Source organism: Sebastes fasciatus, chromosome 3 (assembly GCF_043250625.1).
Source record: "Sebastes fasciatus isolate fSebFas1 chromosome 3, fSebFas1.pri, whole genome shotgun sequence".
In the NCBI taxonomy this organism is placed as follows: domain Eukaryota; kingdom Metazoa; phylum Chordata; class Actinopteri; order Perciformes; family Sebastidae; genus Sebastes; species Sebastes fasciatus.
Window position 1 is genome coordinate 22,445,897 of NC_133797.1, and position 17,766 is coordinate 22,463,662.

The window sequence follows — 17,766 nt, forward strand, 5'->3', positions numbered from 1 at the left end:
ACCAAGCAAACATGTTCAAACACTTGAACATACATAAGCGTGATAAGAACTACCTAAAATAACAGAAACCATCTGTGTGAAAAAAATTTTTGGCGTGTACTTTAACTTTTTAGTTTGGTCCATGTCCCATCCACTAACATGGAGAGGACAGGATTTATGACCTATACTGCAGCCAGCCACCAGGGGCCGAACAAGATGTTTTGTCTTCACTTTTGGGGAGCTGTCATGTCGTCCATCTTTATATACAGTCTATTATCCCTGTACTTACTCAGTGGTCTGCCTGTCACGATAATTATGTTATCGCCTTATCGTAGGATATATGGACATGACCTTGATCATTTTTACGCTATCGACTTATTGAACAATATATGGACATGACCTTGATCATTTTTACGCTATCGACTTATTGAACAATATATGGACATGACCTTGATCATTTTTACGCTATCGACTTATTGAACAATATATGGACATGACCTTGATCATATTTGCTGACCTCGATAATGCCTGTTGTGTTTACTTGCGTGTTTGTTTACATGAGAATGTCACCAACATTTTAGCCAACATGATGCCAGAATAAACAGCAGGGTTTTCCCTACCATTATAAGACTTGGGCGCAGTGCAGACATTGCACATTGTTGTTAACATAGCCAGAAAAGTCCATTTTATTTATTGTTTTGTTGTGTTTATTTATATTTTATTTATTTAGAATATTTTTATTTTTTCACATTCGAATGTCTGAATATTCTTAAGAATTCAAACGTCATTGCTCTTCATATCAGTGGCATAAAATGGTATTAAAATGACAATAATATTGTTTATCAGAATTATTTCTAGCACAATATATCGCCAACAAAAGTAGTTATTGTGACAGGCCTACTCAGTGGTGCAATATGTGCTCCTTTCTGAAGGTCAAGATTAAAACAAAAGTACATTTTGGTGGGGAATGTGAGCGCGAATGGTTGTCTGTCTCTATGTGTCAGTCCTGGGTGTACCCTGGCTTTGCTAAGTGTCAGCTGGGATTGGCAACCCTGAATAGGATAAGCAGTTACAGATAATGAATGGATGGATGTATTTTGGTGAAAATAGTCATTATGTGTGGGTTGTCCAGTCTTTTTTGGATTGCAGTAATCTTAATTTCTCTCAGCTTTATACAGTAAGTATTCATCAACAGCATCAGAGATGATTGTTAACTATTTTTGGTGCAAATTTCTGATACAATTGTGTTGTGTTTTCACCCGACTGGTCTGAGATCTTCGATTGGGGAAATGAAAACTCATTCCTCAGCCTCTCCACTTTACATTGTTCAATTAATTAGCCTCTTTTTCGACCCCATTTTTCTGACTGGTTGCAACACGCCAAAATCTCAACTCATAATTCTTCCTCTCGCCTCACACACTGTCAGTCCAATTAAGTGTTTTTAAATGCCTGTTGAAACAAGCGCTGGCAGACTTATTAGATTAAAAAAGGAGTGGAACTCATTTGCACCCCATAATCAAATGCACTGCTGTTACCATGGGAAAAAAACTGCCTAGCTATGCAACTTTTACCCGCTTATTCATAGAAAATTTACCAGTAATAAAAGAGTCTGATTTAGTTATTTTCTCCCCTTCAACCTCATGCGTCAGAAAGACATGGTGAAGGGTGAGACAGAGAGAGACAGTGCATCAGTATTCATAGACTATAGCCAGTTCTGCCAGCCCTGTCTCACAGCAGGGGTTAAACTCTATGAAGATAAAGTGATTTCTCTGAAAGTGAATGACCCTAATTCTGACCTGACACACACATAGAAACCGACACTGTACACGCACATACACACACAGATCCAATAATTAAGCAGGCACTGTTGGAATGAGATCCATGGCTCAACTTTAGTTTTATCCCTGCACTCCCGCTCTCTTATGTCAGTGCTCTGAAATGCATTTACACCACAGGCTTCCCTCTGTCTATCTGAATGCAAACTGGACCGCCTATGGGTTTTTTGTTTTGACCCTCTAAATTTCAAACTTCCAACACAAAATAAACAAAACTTTTACCCATGCTGTTTCCGGTTAGCCAGCACTAGAGTTGTTCCGATACCGATACCAGTATTGGGAATGCGTCAGATACTGCCCACAATTTATTAACGCAGAAAAAAGTCAACTTGATTAACTGGAAATCAACTCTTCTTCTCCGCTCCAAATCAGTAGCTTTCACTGTGCTGTCGCCCTGGATGTGTCATTGCTACTACTGGCAACTACTGTTTTAGAGCAGTGAAGAAGAACTGATTGCAGGTTGTTTGGATAGTGCTAGTGGAGAGTGTAACAATAGTCAGAGCAAGGAAAATGTCAACCATTTGGTTATATTTCACAGTGGAAAATCCAACAAGTAAAACGGCGATATGTACAGTATGTTACGCCTTCATTTCGAGGGGTGCACTAGTGTTGCCAATTTCAACACCAGCAATCTTATAAAACATTGAAGACGCATCACACAAAAGAGCACAACGACTTCAGCAAGGCAATGGGGGGAAAAAAGGACAAACCACAGCAGCAAACTTTGGAAACCGCATTCCAACGGCAAGATCAATTCTACAAAGATAGCCCAAAAGCGACGAAGATAACCGACAAAATTGTAGAATCATTGTTCTGGATGACCAACCCCTCCCGCTTAATGGAGCATTTGGAGCCAAGGTGCAGTTTGCCAGGTCGCAAATACATCTCTGAAACGGCCGTCCCCAAACTATACGAGACAGTGAGGGAACACATTTCATGTAGGCTAAAAGACGGGCAGGCTATTAGCTTAACAACTGACATTTGGATCTCCGATGTGTGCTGTGTGTGGTATCAGATTGGTACTTAGCATCAGCCGATACCGCAAGTTCAGATATCGGAGTTGGTATCTGGAAGGAAAAAATGGTATAGGAACATCTCTAGCCAGCACCTTGACCTCATGTCTAGCCAGAGAAAATCTCACCACAGCTGTTGCAGTAAAATTCAGGATTAATTTTGGGATGTTTAATGCAGCGCGATGTAAGAATAATGATCGTTACTGGCTCATTTGTAAAGGACAAGTCATTTAGGGTCTAATTTTCACCACACTTACACTCACTGGGAAACTTCGGAGAGACGAAGAGGAGAGGAGAGAGGGCGGGATCGCAGTGGACTATCAGCCCCGGAGCAGCGACCCTGATCTTCTTCTCCTCCTGTCCTTTCATCCTCCTCTCCTCCCTCTCCCCTCTATCACAGCGCTCATCTCCCCGGCAAATTGAATTCCTCCCCAGAATCTGCCTAAGCAGCTTCGCGAGACCGGCCCTGGAGCGGGGACGTGCACGTGTTGCGGCAGTGTGTGTTTGCTCGCACATCTGCCTCTTGACTCTCCTGTCACATTTGGAGGCCAATCTCTCTGTTAGGCGACATTCCTCCGACCGAAGAGGCAACAAGCAGAGACCTTGAGCTGCCACATACTTTGACAGAGATGGACCGAGGGGCAACAAGAGACGGAGGGGAGGAACAAAGAGAAGGGGAGGTGGTCTTGATCGACAGACAGGTAGTTTGTTGCGAGAAAGACAGACAGGTTAGGAAAAGGGAAGACTGTGAGGGAGAGAGAGCGGCGTGTTGACATTGAGTGACAGAGAGACAGACAGCGGCGGAAGAGAGAGAGACAGACGACATCAGTGAGTGAAACAGGCTGTTAAGTGACCTTGCTGCTCTCAGATGTGGTGTTCTCTATCTCTATCTGTACTTCCTAATGGACTCCCTTTAAAGTAGACGGAGGGTTTAAACGGCCGTGAGGAATGTAGTGGGGGGGCGGATGCAGCTGTACAATGTATGGAATCTACAGAAAGTGGTCGATAAGTGGAATGAATGTAGGCAGGTGCAAAACATCCACATCTTTTTATTTGCACAGTATGTTCGTGCTCCAGCCTTTCTAATTGAGGGTCATGTCTGGTAAGCTGTAAAGGCTGCATCTCTGCTGCTCTCTCTCTCTCTCTCTCTCTCTCTCTCTCTCTCTCTCTCTCTTTCTCTCTCACACACACACACACACACACACACACGCAGGCAGCGGTGAGTTATAGTGCTGGTCAGCAGTATGACATTGGAGTCTGCATTGCCAGCCATCGTCTGTAGAAACGGAATATTCCAAATAAATCCTTACGCTCACATGCACACTCACACACAGTTTCTCTCTCACACACACACACACACACACACACACACACACACACACACACACACACACACACACACGCACACACATTCACCCACCCACACACACACTCAGAGACTCCCGTATAAATCTATCTTAGATGGAACACTTCCCTCTTGTGCACGGAGCAGGCAGCTATCAATCTCAAAAAGAGAGAGGGAGAGGGTGAAACAGTGGAAAGTGGAGAAAGAGAAAGGGAGAAAAAGGTGGCCCTGAGACATCCACAGGGAATAAGGAATAAGAAAGGAAATGGGGATGAAGTGAGAGGGCTGGAGGAAAGACAGAACTGAGAAAGTTGAAACGGCAGGGAGGAGAGGAGATTGAGTTGACAGGAAAAGGAGAGAGAGAATGTAAAACTCTGCCTTAGAGTTATGGACCTGTCCATACGTACTGTAGCAAGCAGATAAGCCTGCCCCCTCCAACCCAGTGTGTGTGTGGGTATGTGTGTGTAAATGGTTGATGGGTTGAATAAATCCTTTTTACCCCTAACCCTTCTCCATCGTACACCCCACACCCAGATGCTGGTTTTTGTTTAGTGGATCTAGGCCTCAGCAGATGCTGACAGGTCCTGCAGCTAGTTGCTGTGGACAGACTCTTTAGCCTTGACGCCTCTATGCTGTGTGCCAGTGAGCCAGGTCTGAACACCTGAGCCAAGAGTTAAAGACTGGATGCCATTGTTTAGACAGCAGCTGCAGCCGAGCCATTCAGCAGAGGTACCTTGCGAGGTACGGCCAGCAATTCAGAAGCATTATCATAAGAAGAAATATTGGCACGAGGGATGCACCGATCCGACTTTTTCAGTCCCGATTCCAGTACCGATCCAATACCAGTGTTTAATTAATAAGCTGTACGCCTCACTGTGTGGAAGTGACTGGGACCATTCTTCTATGTGTAAGGCGACATCAGGCTTGACTTAAACACTGCTTTAATAACTTTATAAAAAAAAATGTAACAAATAAATACATGATATTAGGGGTGTCAATCGATTTCCCCAGCGTTGCCCACGTGAGCGTCGAAGTCCCCCAGCAGAATTATAGAGTCCCCAGCCGGTGCCCTTTCCAGGACGCCAGCCAGAGACTCCAAGAAGGTCGGGTACTCCGAGCCGCTGTTTGGTGCATACGCACACACAACACAGATATTTTCTCCCTGCGACTCGCAGTCGCATCGAGGCGACCCTCTCGTTCTCCGAGGAGAACTCCAACACAGCGGTTCTAAGCCGGGGGCTCGTGAGTATCCCCACACCTGCCCGGCGCCTCTCAAAGGAGAGAGTCCAGCCCCTCTCCAGGAGTATGGTTCCAGAACCAGAGCTATGGGTGGAGGTGAGCCCACCCTACTTGGTAGTCGCTGTACAGTACAATATTGTACATTCTCATATTTGTCAGTCTAGCAGTACGATATATGAACTGTAAGTGATAAAACAGTGTCCTGATACAGGAAAATAACAGCCGAGGTAGAGGTGAAGAACCATTGTCAATATCAGTAAAAGCTTGTGAGTGTGACTGTATCTTTTTGATCACATCACATCTGAAAAATGTCCAAACTTGTTATACATTTGGGTTTAAAGTGACTGCAAACTAGAGTTTGACCTTTCTCTTGATATAAAAAGCCTTAAGTGCAATATACACTGGCATTTGATACAATTCAACTGATGCCAGAAGCACACAGCAGATGCTCTGTGTGCAGACAGAAGAAGTAGTCAAGTTACGGCGTGTCGTTCCAGGGAGTAAATATGATAGAATTGCTGCTTTTCTGGACCGTTGATGCGCATCAATGCTGGGAAATAGGACTTGCCGACACGGTGATGCATGTCGCCGGTGTGTGGGCTTACATAGAAAACAAAAGGCGTGGGTGTTTTGACATGCATCACATGCCATATATGTGTTTACCCTAAGGGTAAACCTTTATTGCCAGGTATAAATTAAAAGTAATGTCATAATCTGTGATATTTAACAACAAACACCACATACCTTTGACAGTCAGTTGTAATTACTGCTGTTATAAATGTCAGAATCTACATTTGATACTAAATCAATCAAAGAATGAGCACTCAGAGCATATTACAACAAACTAGAATGACACTCGGAGAGCGCATACCTCCGCCAAGGTGCGTGACTTTAAAAACAGATCACAGCTCACAGCTGGCAGTACCGTGAGGAGGTCGGCTTATTATTATCGCAGTGTGTTTCCGTGTAACGTATCGGCGGATGCCTCTCTCATTCAGCAGCCTTGTTATGTCTGTATAACGTTACACTACGTTAGCTCTCATCCCGTCATCTACCGTTTTTTTCTTTCATTCATTCTCGCCACACATCCGCACACGTATCTCTCTGCTCTCAGAAGGAGGCGGAGTCATGCGTCATCAACACGTCATCAGTTACACTGGGCATGTGTTATACGTACAGATTCCAGTCTGAAACTATAAAATCAAGATACGTTGGTATTTCAGTGTTTTGTTCAACCTGGTCTTTGAGTAAAGGATGGAACATGAATAGAGATGAATTTTGCTTTATGGTCCTTCGAGCATGAATTACGTTGACTTTTTCATATAACAAAAATAACACATTTTCCTTTCTGTCTCTGTCTGTCAGAGGTGGCTCCCTACCTGCGAGGGGGTGGACTGGGGCAGCAGGTGGTGTTGGAAGGAAACAGGCTGGTGCTGACCTGCCTGGCTGGAGGCAGCTGGCCTCTGCAGTACCGCTGGACTCTCAACAACAGCAACGTCACCGACTGGACACCACAGTACAGGTCAGTTATCACCGACCGGCTGGTAATGTGTCCATCTGACATACTTTCTTTTATCCATCCTTCCTTCTGAGAATCCTCTGTGAGTTCAGTCACGCCTGTAGCATGGAAATAAACAGCATACGAGCTGTGGCCCTAAGTGATGGAGTGTGTTTAGAGAAGGTCAGAACATTTAGACAGTAGAGCCAAAGTGAGATTAATAATTACATTAGCATCATAAATATGTATATGGTCTGTGGAAAGAAGAGGGGAACCAATCAATACGTCTGAGCTGCTTTCTCTGCTTTTCTCTCTGCGCCTCTCTTCGTCTCTTCGTCTCTTCCTCTGCCCCTCTCTGTGTCTGTCCCTGTGTGTGCTGCTTGGTAAGAGCTAAGCAATCCCTCTCAGCAAAAACTGCAGCTGTGAAACAAAATTGTTTTTCACATCATTCAGAAATAGAGGGGGATCTTGGGAACGCATACACACTGAGGGAGGGAGAGGTTGAGCCAGCGTTTTGTAGGCAGTCGCTGTTCAAGCCAGGAGGCGTTGTGTAGATCTGGACTGCTCCCAGCGATCTGGATAGTTCAGTTTGGTGGGTACGAGTGTGTGTGTGTGTGTGTATGTGTGTGTGTGTAAATGCGTTCCTGTCCATTTTCACATATTCAAAATAAGTCTGGCCTATACAGAATCACACACTTTGTCCCTTTTCAACACCTTCTCTTTCGGATATAGTCTGATTTATTTTATTTTCAATTACCTCTTATGCTTATGTTTAATGTACTGGACACAGTGAATAATTCAGATGAGCAGCGCTGTAAGTGAAAATGATTTACATTAATGGAAACTGCAGTTTCCTTCTACAGTGTCAGTTCAGCTACAGTAGTCTGGCCCTTTTTACACACTTTCTTTACACATAGTGAGTTGCAATAAAATAATCAGTAGGCAAGTTAGACTTCAGAAAAAAACAGAGTGTTTATTCTGTTGACAAGGCTACTGTATTGTCAAATTCAAAAGTCTATTAACAGCTTTTTTTCTGACAAATAAAGTTATTTTTTTTTACAAAGACTACTTTCTCTAGCCGACCCTTGTGTTCATTAAAGAAACAGTGTGTTGGATTTGGCGGAAACTTGTGGTGTGGTTGCAGACCAGCTGAGTACCCATCCGCTCACTCCTCTTTTTCTAAGGCTGCGGTAACGTGAGCCGCCGAATGCAGAACCGTGGTAAGACCGTTCGCCTCACTCAGAGACCATCCTTACCATAATAACTCACGGTACTGCTTACGGTACCACATTTTCACAAGCATGTCGGAGAACTACGGTGGCCTTCAGGTAACGTAAAAGAAAAAGTCTCTCTCTAGAGCCAGTGTTAGTTTGTCCGTTCTGGGCTACTGTAGAAACATGGCGAAGCAACATGACAGACTCCCTGAAGAGGACCCGGTCCCTATGTAGATATGAAGGGCTTATTCTAAGCAAAAATAAAACACTTAGATTCAGGTGATAATACAGTAATGAAAACATAGTTATTAATATTATATTATATTTCTGCTGATAGATCTCCCTAAATGCTCCACACTGGCCCTATAAATGCTGCCTAATTGTGCTGGTAAAAATTTGGCAACCTGGTCCAGCTGCTTTCTTATTCAAACAAGACACATTGGTGAAAATTATTTTTTTGGGGAAACAGACTATGACTCATGGGATACTTAACCTTTATATTAAGGCTGCAACTGACAATTATTTTCATTGTCAATTAATTTGTCAATTATTTTCTCGATTAATCGATTAGTTGTTTGGTTGATAAATTGTCAGAAAATGGTCAAAAATGTCGATCAGTGTTTCCCAAAACCCAAGATGATGTCATAAAATGTCTTGTTTTGTCCACAACGTAGAGATATTCAGTTTACCGTCATAGAGGAGTAAATAAATCAGAAAATATTCACAATTAGGTAGCTGGAATCAGATCATTTTTACTTTTTTTTTTCTTAAAAAATGACTCAAACTTATTAATCGATTATTTAAAATATATGGTGTTTAATTTAATAGTTGACAGCTAATCAATTTATCGCTGCAGCTCTACTTTATATGCACATTTTTTCATTTTATTACATATTAAGCACTGCTAGGTTTAATGTGAAATGACGTGGTCCACTGTATTCACACTCTTATTACGTCCAGTCATTTCAGTGCTCAGATTGAGGTTGCGGGAAGGGTTTGGTCAATTTGTTGAGAAGCTGTCTTAATGGAAAAACCTGATAGAAATTGTTCTTATCTGGAATCACACAGGGAATTTGACTTCACAGACAGGGCTGAGACCGTGTCAGAGAAATTTACTGGTAAATTATTTTATTGATTGGGACCTGTCAACATTGAAGTTTGTGTTTAGTGATAAATATAAAGGAAAACTCAGTGACAGGCCCTCCGCACACGCCTGTTAAAAAACGTAATGGAACACGGACAGAGAGAGAGATGCAGTGTCCAATATCAAAATCTGTTTCAGGATGAGAGCTGCTGTGTAATGTGTCATTCCTGATTCAGATGGACTTGCGTGTGTGAGTCTTTGATGTACACGTGTGTGTATTAGTGTGTACGTGTGTGTGGGTTTGTGTGTGTTGGCACTAAGCATACACTGACAGCCTGGGAGTTAAATACTTGGCTGTCCTGGTATTCATAATGAGCCCCAAAGCGATGTCCAGTTTTAATGTGTCTATCCGGTTTGTGTGTAATATATGTGTGTGTGTATATGCATTTGTGTGTTTGTCCAGCATGGCACCAACCTAGATCCTATGCCAAGCTTCCCATTAGCGAAGCACAGTCCATTAAAACCCCATTAACAACCCCTCTCAGTAAAAAAACAAAACATGCACGCAGTCAAAAACATTCTGATACACAATACACACACACATACTGTACATATGCACCAGTCCGCCTTCCCTTCTGTTATCGGGGGACTTTGACAACATTAGGCCCGATCCATTTTTCCGATCAAGGTCATGAAAGAGAATTACACCAGAGTGCGTACATATGGACAGACAGACCTCCACCTTCTCTCACTTCTGTCTTGTTGGTCTCCAAACTTCACTCCCAACACTGCCTTTCTCATTTTCACACTAGTAACAAGTTCATGTAACTGTTAAAATGAAAACACTCAGTTCATGACTTTCCCTAAAATTAGTTTATCAACCATCTAGTGAATGATGGGGGATGTGGGGCAGAAAAATATGATCTGTTATACCTCAAACCGTGAGGGGGCATGTTTACCCCTCATAGAAAAACTGCTGTATAATGCAAAATTCATGCCACGTCCCAACCCAATCTCATGGGAAGGCATATAAATAGCACAACATTATAAGGACGTTCCGCGTATCATGAGGACACATTTCAGCCTTTTCCTGTCATTTGTATGCCACGCAACAAAACCACTTAGTTAGGTTTAGGAATAACATCATGGTTGGGCTTATAAAAGGCACGTAAACTAATTAAAATGGGTACGGAAACAATGTAAAATAACCATGGAAAACACATCACAAATGTCACTAAAATACACGTCACTAACGTCACTAATATAACAACAACAAAAATACCGTTCTCGCACACCAGTCTCCTGGTTGAAAGTCCTGTGGTTAAAGTCCTGTATACAACCATAAGCAGGCTTTTGCACTTTTTATTCTACATCACTAGCACTGAGCGTAGCATATTTACGCGAAGGCATTTACATTGCAGTCAGTACAGACCACATGGCGTACAAATGACACGTGAAAATCATGAAAGGCATTCTCATTGCACGCTAAATGCCTTGCACATTATTGTGTGATACGCCTTTTTGTGCAACCGGACTGGGTCTCCATTGTTTAGTCAATATGTTTTTTTGATTGCGAGAGTGCACTTCGCCTCAGCTTACAGTAGGCTATACGTAGCTTAGCTTACTAAAAGATAGCGAAAACAAAAGAAGCATACAGTATGTCCAAGAGGCACTGGCAATGCTTCAGGACATGAGTGAGGGAAAATCTGATGGGGCGAGAGATATTGATGGCGATTGATCTCTCATTTTCACCTGATGCCTACATGCAGTGTGTGGACAGTGCACTGTGAAAGTCTATGGAGTGTGTGCTGATTGTGAGTCTGTGCGTGCATGCGTCTTTTCCTGTTGAGTCTCCAGTTCCGTTCATTTACTCAAAGTAGTGTAAACAAAATAACCCTTTATTATTAAAGACATGTTTAAAATTTGAGCTAATTGGTAATTGGTAGTCAATTGTTACTTGCCGTTATACAAATTGTTTTATTTATTAGTGGTTATCAAATAACAACAAAGACTGAAGTTCATTGTCATGTTTTATCCACCTTGCTCTTGAACTTGCACCAAACTGCACAATTTATAGTTGGAGTTTCGCCCACATCTTCTCTAACGCCACCCAACTTGACTCCTGTTTCCAGGACAATTGAAATGCTCGCTTGCACCTCAGCTCATAAACTTTGTCTTTACCCGCCGACATTTTCTCCTGAGTGCTTGATCGGTAATGCACATGCGCAACTCTCAACAGAGATGAGAAGGAAGCAAGATGGCTCAAGTTTAGAGTTCAGTGTATTTATAGAACATTTAAAAACAACAAAAGTTAACAAAAGCGCTGAACAGTGGTCAAACAACAATACAGTATATAAGAAGGCTCACTCCTTAGCTACTTCCATCATCAGCTCCGGAAAAAATACAATTTGTTTAATTCTTTTTTTACCACTTGCCCGATCGGGCCCAAGATTTACTAGCCTGACGTGGCATTTTACTTGCCCCGGGCAAGCCTTATTGTTGAGTCCTGCTGTACAGTTTATTAATGATTTTAAGAATGTATTTGACTTCTTCTGTCTACACTGTCTACTTCATAAACTGAACTTAAAAAAAGTTTTTTTTTCAAGTCTAACTTATTTTTCAAAATGAACAACATCTATAAATTACCTGTTTGTGATTGCTGACCTTTGCATTCAGGGGTAAAAATGAGCCCATGGCGGTTCTAGTGTTAATACCTCTTATTTAGAGATCCGAGATAAAAACAGCGCCTCATCACCACCATGCTCTCTGTGTGTCTGTCCATCTTTAGGTTGTCTCTCCGGTCTCTGAAGAGGACTGATGCTGGCCTGTATCAATGTATGGTGAGGAACAGGATGGGAGCCGTCATACACAGGAGAACAGAGGTGCACGTGGCCTGTGAGTATAAAAGTGTTTCCCACCATTTTAATAACACCAGTACAACGGGGTTGTCTAATACTAAGGATGTTGGTTTTGAGGGAAATTGATCCAGCGGCAACAAGCAGCCTCCCTCTTAAAGTCCAACTGAAATCACTGTTACTCATCCCTTTTTGCAGTCAGAAATAGTGTGAAAGTAAATGTATTGTTTATATTACAATAACGGGAAGAAGAAAAAAAAAAGGAATTTTAGAATATATCAGAGATTCTCCTTTTTTCTGTTAACATGCAATTTAATTCAGTTGGAATTTAATAATTGAATGTAATATGTGGAAAGCATTTAAGCACTCAAATAATGAGCATACACTGAACCCAAAAAGTAAACACAAAATGTATTTTTGAAGACTAATGGACTAATTAAAAAAAATAAAAAACGGAAGACTAATTTTAAAATGTTTAAAACGGTGAAATCAGTTCATTTAACCCTCTGAGACCCACAATAGACCCTTTTTTGTCTTTTTTATGGGGGTAGAGGGGGGCTTTAGGGGGAGATAGCAGGTCAACAGTAGAGGTCACATAGAAATGTACATCATCTGAAAGCTGGAAACCTGAAGATTCATTTGAGATGCAGCTCAGCACTGTGTGTCAAGTTGTTCTAGTCATAAATCCATGATGGCCATGCCAGGTTTTCCTCCCCAAAATGTTGTTTACTTGGAGCGTTACTTAGCCTCCTTCCGGACAAGCTAGTATGACATGTTTCGTCCCAATAGATTCCCCCTTTTTCTAGTTTCATATGATATATGTACCTTCACTCTAGCTCTAAAACTGAACCTGCTACAGCCTCTGAAGGACAGTAATGTTGGTCTGGATCGCGGGTCTCAGAGGGTTAATTGAATCGTTGCGATCAGTAAATTTGCTCCAGGGGGCAATGTAAATTCGCACACACAAATGGCAAACCATCTGACCTTTCAGGGAACGGAGAGCCAGAGAGTCAGCAAGCTATCAAAGCGGTGGTAAAAAGACACCTTTTGAATATACTGCTTGACTGCTATTGTCCTGCAAAACAGCGAGCTAAGTAGCTTCCTAACTGACTCTGAGAGCTTTAATAAATCTCTATATTGAATGAAATAATGTTCAATCCTGAAAAAAATAACATCGGGAACTGAAACAGCCAAGAACAGAAAAAATACAAAGAAATTCTGAGAGCTTTTGTAACTGACTAGTGCCAACAGCTAGAGTGTAAGTGATTATCTTGCCAGCAACAGTAATTCACCAACTAAACCTGCGAAGACACACGGATGGATTTCGACCACTACTGACCACCACTTTCTGGTTGTGACAATGCTGCTTTTTCAATGATTTTAATTGCTTGGATTAATATTCTTTCTAGCTAAGTGTAATGTGATAAGGTGATATTGACACTCATGCTCATCATACCTCTTTCCTCCTCCAGTTATGGGGAACTTCTCCGCTGAGGAGCAGAGAAAGACGGTGACTCAGGGCCGAGCCGCCGTCATCAGCCAGCCTCCCCTCGCCTCTTTCCCCCGACCCCTGGTCACATGGTTCAAAGACGGACACAAGATAATCCCCAACAACCAAATGTAGGTGTCTCTTTCATTCCCTCTCTCTCTCTCTGTCTGACTTATACAGATACAGTGGTACAAAATACCGTTTGAGATATAAAATTTCAATTTTACAGTTCTTATCCCTCAGTGGTGTATTAATTAGCATGCCGTAGAAGCACAAAACCTATTTTTAATCCTTGCACACCAATTGTTATGAATAATAAGCCATTTAGATAACTGACCCTTCTCATTAGACATCTGTACAAAAGAGTTAGGACATTATCAAGAGAAGATAAAATGGATTTTTCAGTGAATCAAATCGTTTCCTCTTGTCTAATCTACAAGGTTATTAAGTAATTTTAGGTGCACGGGCGATGTTTTTTTTTATTAATTGCACAGCAGAGACATGAGGGTCCCTGGGTGTGTTGTGTAAGCTGTATTTCACAGTGTTTTGTTTAATGCTGTTGTCTGGCTCCTTTTGAAATGCCTGTAATTTGCATATTATTCCGTAGCCGCTACAGCTATCCTGTCAGTGTCGTTATTTTGAAAAATGTTCATATAGTGTATTAATGGTGCAATTATTCAGACAGAGCAGGGACGTGTAGGTTTGTTGTGAAAGGTTTTTCAGAGTAATGTGCTATAGATTGAGGCGGTATCTTAAATTATTTTAGAATATCTGTTTGAATCTACTCATCAGTGAAAGTAGGTGTTGAGATACAGACCTTCAGTGATTTTATTAGGCAGCTCTCGCACTCCGAGATAACTAACTCCCCATTAAGAGCACCAACGGCTCCCCTGTGTGTTATTGAATAAAATTGTCAGTGGCCTTGCTGTACACTTAAATGGCCAGACAGCAACTTTTTCATTCCTTTTATGACAGTCACCACCTCAAAAGTGCTTTTGAGAAAGCTTTGTGGAGGCAGGTTACATTAGCAGTTTTTTTATTTAATTGTTTTTTCATCATTTTTGTCGCTGGTTCACCCCAAGTTTGGCTTTGCTTTTTAATTTGAATGGACATGGAAAATGGCTCTCCTGTTAACTTAATGGGGCTTTATTGAGTGTGGCAATGAGGATGGCCTGTATTGAAAGTGTTTACTGACAGAGCTACAGTGTCCTCGCTCCTTACGAATACACCACAAATAAGAGCGGTTCTACCACTACCACTGGCAAGTAAAAACAAAACAGGAATAAATAAATATATGACTGATATAAAAGCTCCTAATGCTGCAAATGTGCACCTATCAGTTGATTTAATGGCCACTTAACCACATCGATGTAGGATTGACAGCAAGGTATAAAGAGCAGTATAAAGACAGCCTTTTTCTCTCCACAAACTTCATTTAAATCCTTTTATAACATTCTCAATTGGTCAGTAATAAGTTCAAGTGCAAGTCCAGCCTCACAGAAGCTGTACACTCGGATCCTCGGAAAGAACTATTTCCTAAGACGTGTTGTTCGACCATGTTGGAAGGCAAAAGTGTACTAGCGACACTTGGAGGTGGTGTAAAAATCCAGCCGCCATAGAGAGAAGTGAGACACTGTAATCATTTAAAGGGCAGGTCGATTATTTGTTTATTTATTTATATATCATTCTGTAGCTTTAATAGTGGTGTTCTTTGTGTATTCAAATCCGAACATTCACATTTTGGTCAAAGTACGTATGTTATAGTGTCAAAATGCTATTTTCTTCTGTCAATATGCCTTCTAAAACCCTTTTTGCATGTGACCTGACATAGGTGTCTGCATGATGACGCTGCTACATATACAGTGCATATACATCCTTATAGTCAGTGTATTAACATTACTTACAGTAACTTAGATGGCGGTCGGCACGCTCCCAGTTTGGAGAAGCAGACAGGAGCACTGGCACGGAAGCTAAGCAATGCACTGCTGTGGGCGCCACGTTAGTTTGGATCCGAAAGCCACACAATAACACAAACAACTGATGACCGACCGATGCAGCGGTAGATCTGAGAGATAAAATGACTGTTTTTGTGAATGGAGTATGATCTGGTGGCTGTGAAGAGAGCAAAATAACGACCAAAGTTCCCTGTTGAAAAGGGCTGTCTGTTGGCGAGGGAAAGCATTGAAAATATTCTAAATATAGCGTACTCTTAAACTTCTGCTCCCGTCGACAGCAGCTTTACCTCGCCGTCAGACAGCCCATTCCAACGAGGGACTGAAGTAGTTATATCATCTCTCTTCAAATCCACCAGACTACATAACAAATAAAATCTGAATTAACCCTTTCAGTTATTTCCAAATTTAGCACAGCTAACATTGACTCAGCTAGTGCTAGCGTTCACATTATTCATAACCTTATTAATTAGCTTACTTTGGTAACCTATACTAAGCTATGTCACTACTTGCTAACGGCTGAGTGGGCGTTTCTATTGACAAAAATCAGAATAGAATGCAGATGGACCCGCCCTTTAAATACGGGGATAATGGGGCACTCTTTCAGACAGTCTTTCCTGGAGTAAATGTGTATATATATATATTGTTATTATTCATAGTTTACCAGAGCCTGTAGATTCATGTTCACTTTGAGCACAAAGAACAAACTACCACAAAATATCTGTGTTTGCCAAGACCACTTCCTTTAAATTGGCTACACAAGGTTAAAAACAAAACAGCATCGTTATGTTTGGCGGTAGAGCTCTGCTCTGGAAGATCCCCATCCACAACCAGTTGCGAAAATAACTGAAGCCATTAAATAGAAAAAGCACAATATGGAGATAATGAAGGTTGAGCTGGGGTGGCTGCAGAGATTGCAGAGTAAGCGCTGATGTAACGGTTGCAGCAGTAGGTAAGCAGAGCATTTAAAACACAATCTGATTTGACAGTGAGCAATTGGCTGTCACAGTTTGGCAGGTGCAGTCAGCTGAGAGGTTCGGCCTAATGATCACGACACACAGATGACGCTGTGGCCTGTGTTGGAGCCAGTATATGGAGTTAATGTAGCTACATTTCTCTTTGCCCTTTATCTTAATTAAGTTGAAAAAAACTGTTAAACATCCTGCCTAAAAAAAATGCCCAGTCCATGCATTTTATTATCAAGATAAGCCATTAAATTCATGGTTTTCCTCAGCTATTTCCTACTGAATACCTGACTGCCTCCACTAAAGTCCTAAGAAATTAACACATATCTATGAAATACAATGTTAGTGACATTCTGGGAATAAAAAACGAGGTGCCGTTTCACACAGCAACGGCCTTACACTTAATATGTTTTATTTAGACCATATACCACTTTTATGCAGAGAGACGGAGAGACATGTCACTTCCAATAATTTGATATAAATCATTTGCCCATCTCAATTAACTCTATCGAGTGTCCAGGACAACCTTTCCCCTCCTCCAATAGATCAGAGAGAGAAACAGAGAGAGATTCAAGTCAGTATTTCACACGATACGTTTCTTCACAGCTTCTTTCCACCTTCCACGCCGTCCTTCAGACCTGTAAATTAATACGGAATAAAATTTCACTCTGACAGTCTACAGTCTGACTCTAAGCGTTCTTGCTTAAACCTTTAACACTAGCTCAGGTTTGCTAACTTGCTGCTGCAATACATTAGTTAGCCACACATTAGCAAGCTGGTCTTACATGATAATAGTGAACTCTTTAGAGTTATTCATGCAGTGGCTCTGATGTCTGCAGGTCCTGAATTTACAAATATTAAGTGTCTTAATCTGTCTTAAAGGAATACTTCACCCACAAAATCACTATTTGTATATCAATTACTCACTCGGTGTTACCTTGAATTCTTGAAGAAAACGTATATATATAATAAGGATCTTATGGTTTCACAATGGGGGACACCGTGTCACTAATTCATAGTATTACATTACATCATCATTACAAACACAAGGCAAACAACTGTTGAAATTAAAGGTTATTATCATTAAATGACAACCATGGCCAATGAGCCACAGTGAGCCATATTGGTATAGGAAATATATGACACGTCATGAGAATACTATGAATTAAGTTAAACTGAATCGAATCGGAGCCGAATCGTATCGTATCAAAGTAGTATTATATCAAAGTGTATCGAATCATTCCATGGTTAACTGTATAGTTTTTGTATCGTATCGCAGACCATGTATCGAGATTTTA

At 41.4% G+C, this 17,766-nt stretch overlaps 1 protein-coding gene across 3 annotated transcripts in view; it reads left to right on the forward strand.

Annotated features, from left to right (window-relative positions):
• LOC141764413 (protein sidekick-1-like) overlaps positions 1-17,766 on the forward strand; it is a 293,487-nt gene that overhangs the window by 98,003 nt on the left and 177,718 nt on the right. For all 3 annotated transcript variants that reach the window (XM_074629649.1, XM_074629650.1, XM_074629647.1), the window contains exons 2-4: positions 6,777-6,933; positions 11,996-12,102; positions 13,535-13,682. In XM_074629649.1, the coding sequence (XP_074485750.1) occupies positions 6,777-6,933; positions 11,996-12,102; positions 13,535-13,682 (412 nt within the window). The remainder of the gene's footprint in view (positions 1-6,776; positions 6,934-11,995; positions 12,103-13,534; positions 13,683-17,766) is intronic.